Source organism: Canis lupus, chromosome 29, assembly GCF_011100685.1.
Source record: "Canis lupus familiaris isolate Mischka breed German Shepherd chromosome 29, alternate assembly UU_Cfam_GSD_1.0, whole genome shotgun sequence".
Lineage (NCBI taxonomy): Eukaryota > Metazoa > Chordata > Mammalia > Carnivora > Canidae > Canis > Canis lupus.
This window is the reverse complement of record NC_049250.1, coordinates 9,481,821-9,492,395: the sequence shown is the minus strand read 5'-3', so window position 1 is coordinate 9,492,395 and position 10,575 is coordinate 9,481,821. Positions and strand designations below refer to the sequence as shown.

Genomic DNA, 10,575 nt, shown 5'->3' with positions numbered 1-10,575 from the left:
AATGGCGGGGAAAGGAGACTGGCTGGGGGCTAAGCATCCCCCAGTTAGGAGGTTACAGGAACAATAGTTTAGGTAGGAGAGCCTGAAATAAGACTCTGGCAGAGGGGGTGACTATTAGGAGGACTTAAAATTTGGTGGTTTTCAGTACTTAGGGCCATCCTGTGAAATCACGCTTTACTCTGCACTGTGTCAGGGAAAAAGTATGCTGAACTACATGACAACTGAATATTCCTGCCGACATGATCATTATCATCACACAAACACACACACACACACGAGATACTTTTCATGCACTAACAGAATCAGCACTTTGTAAAAAGGACTTCACAATTAGGAAATGTCTCACTCTTAGGATTTAATATTAAGCCTTTGACACAGTCCTGTATACCAACTCTAATTTCACTAACAAAAAAGAAAATAATGAGCTCCCCCTTCCATAAAGGGAACTAGAAGGCTCACATTTGTCCATTGTACAAATAAGGCCACAGAGGATTAGACTGAATTATGGTGGGATACAGATTGAACGTGGTTTTGAAATGTTAAAACATTCAACAGAATCCATGACTAAAACAGCATAGACAGTGACATTAAATTAGCTAAGAAGTGCTTGCCTCCCAAAAAAACTGGTTTCCTTATAAAAATGACATCTATTTTTGGTATCGCAGTAGCCCTAGAAAGAAACGGCTATCTAAATGCTAAGCCATAAATGTTTGAAATGGCCACGTTTCTGCCCTAATAGTGAGGGAAGAATGAATGAACTAAATGAAAGAAACCGATTTTTATTCTATTATCTTAACTGCACTGTGTCATCCCCACTGAAAGCTACATCTCCAAATGTTTCTTCCGGGAAGTAGAGCTCTAGTGGAACTGAACATTAATCAGAGAACCAGAAAGGATCCCAAGCCAGCAGAGTCAAGGAATCACATTTGATTTCCAGAAGGAAAAAATTTCAAACAGTAATAGTTGGGAATCTTACAATTTCTGCTTCTGAAGATATTTTTTAAAATAATGCTTTCTTTTGCATTTACATAGTACAGGGAACTTTTGAAGAGGTGTTAATCTTCAAATAACTTGATTCAAGAGATACTTGAATACTCTGCGTCCTAATAAGAAGACATAAGATCTGTCCCCCAAGAGGAATGCTGTTCTTCTTAAAAGTGAGCATCTACATTCCTCGAGGCAGAGGCTATTTGTTGCCCAAAGCTGTCCTGTGCCTACCATGAGGCCTGAAAAGGGGGCCACTCGCCAAATAACCTGTTGAAAGAGGAACGAACGAATGAACGAACAAGTGGACAAATGTATGAACACGTGTGATGCTAATGCTGTTGGGCTTTTACAAATAAGAACATTCAAAGGTAGGTCTCCACTGCAAGAACTCATAAATATTTACAACCGAAGAGTCTTGCGGAAGACGTGAAAAATTCTGATGTTTAAGAAAAGGTAAAAATAACGCAAGTGCGAACTAAGTAAAGAAGAGGCAGCATATTTTAGGAACCTTGATGAAACCCTTTTAGCAAAAGCACACTGCCATCACTGTTCAGAATAATTGTGATATGGCCGAAGTCACTTAATGAGGGGGAAAAAAAAAATGTTCCTTCGAGACTATCAAAAATCTGCTTTCTGGCTCACAGTCCAGAGTCCACCTTTTCGGGGCCGGAGCAAAGGAAAGGACAAAGAGAAACCACCACCATTAGTGCCTGCACCAGAGCTATTTATTAGCATCACTTTTTCTTTTTTTTCTTAAAGATTTCATAACAACTGAAGTATGTACAAAGTCTTACAGCATTTACACACCATAAAAAGTTGCCTGTTAGCTGATGAAGTCTAAGGTAGCGCTGCTGAGAGGTTCAGAGCAGGACTACAGAGCAAAGGAGCAGACGGCTACACGTTTCCCTCCCGGCCACCGCACCACAAGTGTCAGCTGGTCCACAGCTAACTAACCACCCGCAAGACAGGTTACTGGGGAGAATGGAAATAAGTCGATAGAGACCAAAGGGTGGAAGAGCTACATGGCATGGCATCTTGCTTCCACAGCTTTCTAGCGCCGTAACACTAGGAGGAGGATAACATATGCAAGACAACACAATCGCACTGCTCAGATACGGTTCAGCTATGAAAGGTATTATTCCCTTTTACGTGGGAGGTTCTATACCGATGTGGCTGGTGTTCCCATTCGTGTTCATGTCTTCCCATAGCTCGACCCTGCACAAGCCCCCAGCGCCCCTCTCCCGAAAAAACCAACAACACAGGGAGGGAGGGAGAGAGGGAAGAGAGTCAGCATAGAATTAGTTCTTGATCAAAAAACAAACGACTTCTTTTTTTTTTTTTTTTTTAAAGACATTTAGTATCAGCTTTAGGATGGCCATTCCCATCAAATGATTAATAGTAGAACTTTCGGAATCAAGCCAAATCAGAACAATATCAACAAAACCCCCCAACCCCCTCCCCCCAAACTCTTAGATTTAATTACCTTCATGGTTTCTGATTGTCTTTCCCTGGGGGTCAGTGTTACACAGAAGCACCAACATTTACACACTTAAATCGGACACAAAACGTAGCGCTGAGGCCCCAACCATCACTTTACAGTGAGTGGCGGGAGAACTCCAATATGCAAATGATGACCATCAGGCTCACGGCTTTCTTTCTCAGAAACCGTTGGCCTGGTTCTCTTTTAGGTCAGTCACTGTTATCTGTCTGGTAGCGGATCCCACTGATTTTCCCCACTGTTTCGGTCTCACGCGTAGGCAAATTGGCTTTTTATTTCAAAAAGATTCTACTCTCAACTTAAAAGCCAGTTGATAAAACTTTTAATTAAGACACAATAGCGCGGGATATAAAAACACAAGAACCACATAAATATCGAAGAAGTTGTCTACCGTTTTCGTGTAAACAGTTTTGCTTAAGATCGAAGCCCTACTCGGGTTCTGGCCTGAGGCCCTGGGCCGGTGGCGTCGCGTTCAGCCGGGCTCTGCAGCGAGGGTGGGCTGGTGGGCGCAGGAGCCAGGCCAGTCCCCATGTTGACAGGCATGCGACTTGGAAACATTGCACCACAGGCAACACAAAGAGAGCGGAGAAGCTCACGACACCTCGAGGAGACCTCAGGACCTTCACGACTTCGGGTGCGCGGACAGAGACCCCCCCTCGTCCCTCCTGGGCGCGCACGGTCGTCTTACACGTGGGAGACCTTCTGTGACTCTCTAGCTTGTTTGATGCTATATAACCACTTGATGATCCTAGCATTTCTTTCGATGGCAGAGATGCCGTAGGGCACCCGGTCATTGGCACTGTCATCGTTTCTAAGGTCACTGTTACTGTCCTGAGACTGTTCGCAGTCCGAGCTGATCATGCTTGCGCTGCGGAAGTTGAGGGAGATGATGTCGGAATTAGCCCTTGCAAAGTTCTCCATGCCCAGGTTCTCCAGCTCCTCGGGGTCCAGTCCGCAGTAGTTGAAGAAGCGCTCCACGTCGGCGTCCACGCGGAAGTACCTGTCGCTCAGGTCCGACTTGGAGCGCTGCAGCGAGGGCCTCCGGCTGACCCCGCAGGCGGGCTCGGCGGGCTCGGCGGCCTCGGGGGACTTGGCGGCCGCCACGGCCACGGCCGCGGCCTTGGGCTTGGGCTTGGGCGGCAGGGGCGGCGCGGAGCTGCTGCAGGGGATGGCGCGCAGGGGCTTGGCGCTGGTCGCCCTGCGCACGTCCGAGGAGCTGTGCGAGACGTGCAGGAAGGAGTCGGCCGCCGGCTCCGGCAGCCGCCTGCCCGCGTGGGAGCCGCCCTCGTGCGGGCTGCCGCGGCCCTGCGTGGGGAACACCTTGAGCGACTCGGCGAACGAGTGCCGGTGCGGGTCGGGCGCGTCGGGCCGGGGCGGCGGCCGGTTGCGCGCGCCCAGCTTGTGCGCCGAGCCCGGGCTGGAGCCCTCGGAGCTGTTGAGGATGTTTTTCAGGATCTCGAGCTTCAGGTTCTCGCGCTGCACGCCGCCCTCGGTCTTGGCGTGGCCGCCCAACACCCGCAGCGTGGGGCTGCCCAGGGCGCGCTTGGCGGCGGGGCACACGGGGGGCTTGGCCAGCACGGCCGGCTTCACGGGCTCCTGCTTGGCGTTGATGACCTCCTGGCTCTTGACGTACTTGGCCTTGTCCGCTTCCAGCCTCTCCACGGCGCTCAGCCTCTTGGGGTTGGGCTCGGCCTGCCGGCGAAAGTAGTCGGGCCCCTTGTTGAGGATGCGCAGGGGGACGGCCGAGGTGAAGGTGCCCGCGGGGCTGACCGGCTTCACCATGCTACCTGTCTGCAGGGTCTCGGTGGGCATGGCGGGCGGTCTCTCCCCGGCGGCCGTGTTGGATTCCGGTGCGCGCGCCTCCGGATGCGCCGAGCTGACACATGTACGCGAAGCACAAAGGGCAGCGGCCGGCGCCGGGGACCGGGGTGTCAGCAGGCGCCGCCGCGGCGCCGCCGCATCTCACGGCTCGCCCGCCGCCGCCAACGCCGCCGCCAACGCCGCGATCCACTTCCCCCCGCCCGAAGGCCACGAGCCACGAGCTCCCGGAACCGGCGCCGCTGCCTCCTTTCTTCTCCCCGAAGGATGTGGGAGTCTCCTCCAGGTCTTTGTGTTCGGCTGCAGGCAGAGCTGAAACACACAACAACCAACCGCGGGTTAGCACGGGCGAGTGACATCACGGCTGTAGCAACGGAGCCACCCGCGGCGCCCCCGCCCCCGCCCCCGCCGGCCCCGCCGCTCCCGGTCCCGCTCCCGCCGCTCCCGCTCCGCCGCCGCTCCCGCTCCCGCTCCCGGGGCCCCGCAGCCCGGGCGGCCGCTGGGGGCGCGGGGGCGGGGGGGGCGGGCTGTCCCCCGCGGGGGCCCTTGCCGCCGCCTCCCCGTGGCTGGGATCCGCCCCCGAGCACGCCCGGCTGGCTTTCCCAGCACCAAACCCAGGCAATCCTGCATGAAGGTGCAAATGCGGGCTCGGCCGGGCCGGGCCGGCCGCGTTCCCGGCGCGCATCGCCCCGGGGCTCCCCGGGACTCCCCCATCCCGTGTCCCGCGGCGGGGAGCTCCGTCTCCGTCTCCGTCTCCGTCTCCGGGAAGCACGACTTCGGATTTCTCACTGCCCAATCTCTCGCTAACATCGGAAACGCGCACTTCGGTAACTCTCCAAAAACTGAGAAATTTGGCAGGAGATGGGACTGGCAGCAAAGATGAAGGAACTTCGCAAACGCACGTTTCAGTCCTTTTACTTTTGCCAACCAGGGTATCTGAAAACACCTTCTCCCGAAGCCCAAGACTAGGCATGGACTTCTTCCCCCTAACTACAAGGTTAGTTTTGAACTAAACAAGAAAACTTACAAATACCTCCAGATTAACCTTGTACCTAGATCATTTGATTATAAAAGTGCTCCATAGTTTTTTTACCTTCAACGAGCAGAAATCAAAAGTTTGCTTTGTGGTATGTAGTTCCCCAGATCCCCCCAGGGAACGAAGAATAAAATCTTAGGATGTCAATCACACCTAAATATGTTACTTTACAGAAAACTGGTATAATAGTTAATTATTCATGGCCTTACTAGTGATGGCTTTCTGAACACTTTGACCACCCCCTCCCTCAACCAAAACCAGTCTAAGGGAAACATTTATGGATACTCCCAGGATAAATTTATAGGCTGTCTTTCTACTTCGTGAACAATAATATATGTAGCATTTTTCCAAGAGTAACTCCTCTGCCTCTTACTGCCGATGGAGAACATTTGTGAACGCATCAGCATCCCAGAGGGTAACTGGTTACAGACCTTTTCAGCATCTTTGGTTATGATTAGGAATATTAAGGGTAATATTTTCAACCAACATCACATAACTAATTTACAAAATAAATATAGTGGCTTTACTATAAAATCATCTGCTCTCATGGTAAGAAAATGGAGAGTCAATTAATAACAAGCTTGGAGGTGGGGGAGTGGAAGCCTGATAGTTCTCCCTTAACATCTTTTAAAACTTCATCTCCAAATACACCCATCGCCATGTTTTGCTAAGAGACAATTCCGGTAATCTGCAAAAGGATTTGTTCTAATAAAAATATTTTCCTATGTGAGCCTTGAGAAGCCCCAAGGCAATTCCTACATAATGACTTCCTTTAATTGTGCAGTTCTATTATGATACTTCAATTTAGTTGAAAAAGCCACCTCCACCCCCCTCTCATGAAGATTAAGCGAGATCGTTTCTTTGAACAAATTTTGAATGAGATGCCCGAGGGGAGCAGCAATTTCCCTGCGGAACCTTCTGCATTTCTTCATCCACCACCCTGGGCCCACCTGACCGGGAAGGTGAAATGGGGTCCCCCTTCACTGAGGAGCTCAGAGCCAGAACAGGTAGCAGAGCCTGGGCTCAGAGGCAACCCCACTGGATCACATCCGCAGTGCTGGAGAGAGGGCTGCCCTCCCCAGGAAGGGCCACGTTTTGGATGAGCTTCCCCAGACCCCTTCTCCCTCTAAATCATGTGGTTCTGAGGAGCTAAGAAGGAGTGGACTTTTTCCAATGTCAAAATGGTACATGGGACTATTGGCACGTGACTGCACACAGGTTCCTGCATTTACTCTTCTTAGGAAAACATTTCCTGAATGATGAGTTGTCCTTATCATATAATGTGAACTGGCACTGATGCCCATGGTGGCCTGTATGACTATCTTCCCTTCCAATTCCATCCTGCTAGGACCAGAAGTCCAAGAATCCCCCACCACTGACACAACTTCCCAGCATGCCCTGTCTGTTAAGATGGGCTCGGAGACTATCGGAACACTTAATAAAAATCGTTCCTCTCAACCCACAGGATTGATGGACACTAGTCTATTTACCAGGCAGGTGCATGTATCAGGAAGCTGACAGTCCTGCTTTCACGCTGTTTGCCTTCTTCATGGAAAAAAGGGCGTGAAAATGGGTAAACAGAGGCAGATGCCCCCACGAGGGCTCCTGCAGGAACTCCCAACCGCTCCAAGCCATCTAACCTTAGGGAGCAGTTTCTAGAACAAAACCAGTGTGAAAGGATTATGTTGGAAAGGTAGTGACTGTAACCACTTTCCACTTCATTTCCTTTTCGTTCCGCTCCTTCCCTCTCTCTTTTGTCTGTCATTCCCAATTTCCCTAATAATTTTCAGCACACTTATATTTACAGATGACTGTGTTCAGAGTTTAAAAGTTTTAATCTGGACCCTTTGGAGAAGGACAAGAAAAATCATCTTCCTGGAAGAATGGAAAGCATAAGACAATGCTAAAGAGGAACAAGTTGGGTGCCAGAGGATCTGTTTTAGCCAGCAAACTACCTACTTCAAAAATAATGAAGGTGGCTTAGGCTGCTTCTTTTTCTAATGCTTGTATAATCTCTAACTTCTCGTTTTTTTTTTTTTTTTTTTTTTCTCAAATGCTTAAACGGTGCTGCTGGGACAGAGCTGTATATTCCCAGAGTTCCGGAGTATAGACTTTGTTACGATGTAGACCAAGTACGTTTGAAAAGGCTGGTCAAAGGGTAGATGACACACCTGGCTGGATACCTGGGGCTACATCTTGATGCCATTGATGTGACAGCCAGGAACTATGCTCAGGGAGCACTGTGGCACATGGTCTCCCCGTACCCCCCCACCCCCGTCACTGTTGCAGCCCTTTCACCAGCCTCTGACACCCCCCAGGTGTGGCTAGGCTCTGATGAGAACAGGCCAGGAGAGGCTTATGTTTCCTCTTCTTCCAGGGAAGCAGAATTAGATCTCAGCTGCATAGGATTCATAAACAACAGTAATTATACAGTCCTGCTTGATCCCTAAGAAGGGGGAACATAAACTGGAAAGCGGGAGAAACTTTCACTCACAAACTATCTGGCTACATTCTACTCCATTTAATATCCATTTGAAAATTTCATAGACTAATAAAACGAACTGGAGAATGAAGCTTGGTGAACTGAGGTACAAAATGGTCCACTGAATCAGGGCCCACCACGAACTCCACAGCAATCTGGCTTGGGGTGACGGGGGGCAGAGCCCTGCCAGCTCCTTTCCGATGGCGAAGTGGGGCTCCAGGGGTCACGGTTACCTGTGCAGGAGTCCTGCTCCGGGTGGGGAGGCTGAAGGGGCCCGGTGGCCAGGGACAGTAGGGGCCACAGACAGTGACTCCCACTCACACTAGCAGTTTCTCAAACCTGAATGTGCCTGAGCATCCCTGGGTTTGTCCTTGAAAGGCAGGGTCCTGAAGTGGATTTGGGGTGGGGCCCAGGCTTCTGGGTATCTCGAAGATCCCGGGTGATGCCCAGGAAGCTGGTCCAGCCCTTGAGTGGCCAGGGGAAGGGGACAACAGCCCCCTGCTGTACTGACGAGCATCAGGTTAGAACCGAAACGCCTCTGGCACAGGAGAAAACAAGGCAAGCTTTCTTGCCTCTTAAATGAATTCAAGTTTGGGGCTTTGGGGACATAGCAACTAGAGAGTTCAAAACTTTAAAAACCAAAGTGGCCTGAATCTTTCCAACTCTAAACTTGCCAGCTGCTCACAGGGGCTGCTAGGTAACATGTAATGTTGGGAAGACCCAGCGCTCTAGGACCAGGAGCATTTGCAACCCTGAAGGCCGTTAGGGAGAGAAAATGAGCCTCAAAGCATATACTTTATATGAAAAATGCTTAAAGGCAAAGTTCCTGGAATCTAGGCACCAGGTACAAGGCGCCTCAAATGCTTCTGCAGTCAGGCTGATCATGGGTGACAGTGGCCTTCCGAAGGGATCCCCAGCTTAGGGTTGCCATAGGGACTGCCGCTCACCGTGGAGGTGGCAAACCCAGATGTCTGCAGAAACTCTCCTGATTTTAAGATTCATTTATGAAACACTGTGGGCCGAGTGCTTCTGGTAAGTAAAAAGCAAGCGCTAGTTGATGCTTAATTGGCCATTAAATTTTAAATAGGAAGAAAGCACTGCAGTTAGAGCGGGGACCCTGGGATTGAACATAGTCCCAGATCCACCCACAGAAGTTTCTTAAATATGTGAAGACTGTCCCTTTCCCACGTGTGTCACGACACAGAAAAGGTGGTAATGTCGCTGTCCTCTGGGAGTCTAATTCAACTTCCAATCATCAAACCTCTCAGCATCGTGACCTTGTCTGTGACAATCGAAATGTGTTGAATTTGGTGAGCTTGAAAACGTCTTCAGGTCCAATGTACTTGGCGGCAAATGACAAAAAAAGCAGCTGACCTTTGAGGTTAAGAAGGGTTCTTGAAAAAAAGATTTAATTTCCTAATATGTCTGCTCACAGAACACTGACGATATGTATAAAATTGTGCCATGTTGCTTTCTGATTTTTTTTTTTTTTTTTTTTTGGTAATACTATTTGTGCCACTGACTTGAACTTGCTGGGAGGGTCACTCTCGCAGCTCTATTTTTGAATCCCACTTAAGGACAGAGAAACATCCTCGTCAATGAAGTAAAAATCCAGAGTTTCACTGACAATGTTAACTTTGGAATTCTTTACAAATGTAAGAGAAATGCCCCCACAATATATGAGTGCTCACTGAATGATGGGCTGTGGTCAGTTAGTACTTGTTGATGGAGCAATTAAGTGTCAGGTGTAAAGCAACAGAAAGTCATGACAATTTAGAAAAAAAGATCCAGCATGCATATGACAAGTATGAACTGAATAATGCTGGTGACAAATGTGGCAGGACTGTCCCAAAGGTGTCCTTCCCTACAAACCACTTCTCAGAAGTCAGATGAAGGGCGGTGAGGATCTGGAGTAAAGGCACGGGAGGCGGGGGCATCCACTCTCAAGAAGGCTGTCTACTGAGTTCATGGTACATTCCAGAAACTTCAAAGACAGCCAGTAGCTGGTGTGGAGTGCTAGGGGGACAGGGATCAGAGACCCACCAGTGGAGGTGGTGGGGGTAGAGGCAGAGTACAGGGAGCACGCTGGAGGGGAGTGAAGCATCAGTGACATGGTCAGATCTGTATTTTTAAGAAATCCCCCTTGTGGCAGAGCATGGGTGGCAGGAGAGGGGAGACAGAGGGACTGCAGAGAGGCCAGTCAGTACAGTAGGGGAGGGAGACCGTGGCCGGGCTCAGAGCAGCCGCCTTTGGGTCTGGATCCTGCCTCAGCCCCGTAAAGGCTGAGTAACCTTGGGCAGGTTACGATCCCTTTCTGCCTCAAATTTTCCATCTCCAAAATGGGATGATGATAGTTCCCACCTCTTTATGGGATTGGAGAAGGCTGAATATGGGCACAGACGCTTTTCATTCACTAAACAATGATGAGGACGGTGTCTCTGGGGATGGAGAGAAGTGTGGACAATTTCAAGAGATGCTGGTGAGGTGCCACACTTGGGAGATGGAAGGGGTGTGGAAGGCGAGGGGGTGTGCTGAGGCCGACTCTTGGCTTCCAGTGTGACTACCGAGGAGCGGTTTGTGGCGAGCTACACACTCTCCTTCGTCCTCTGCATGTCAGGCCTGAGCCAAACCCAACGACGGCAGCTCCTCCAGACCAGCTGTGTGCTCGCACGCATCTGCCCGTACCTCTGCCTCTGATGTTTTTTGAAGCAGCAGGGCCTCACAAAATTTGTCACCTTCATACACACGGCACCA

General features: G+C 50.2%; 1 protein-coding gene across 9 annotated transcripts in view; it reads right to left on the bottom strand.

The window, feature by feature from the left end:
• Positions 1-1,690: 1,690 nt before the first annotated feature.
• Positions 1,691-10,575, bottom strand: part of FAM110B (family with sequence similarity 110 member B) — a 143,312-nt gene continuing 134,427 nt past the window's right edge. For all 9 annotated transcript variants that reach the window (XM_038579355.1, XM_038579359.1, XM_038579353.1 and 6 more), the window contains one exon: positions 1,691-4,615. In XM_038579355.1, coding sequence (XP_038435283.1) covers positions 3,170-4,297 — 1,128 coding nt within the window. In that variant the 5' untranslated portion in view covers positions 4,298-4,615 and the 3' untranslated portion in view covers positions 1,691-3,169. The remainder of the gene's footprint in view (positions 4,616-10,575) is intronic.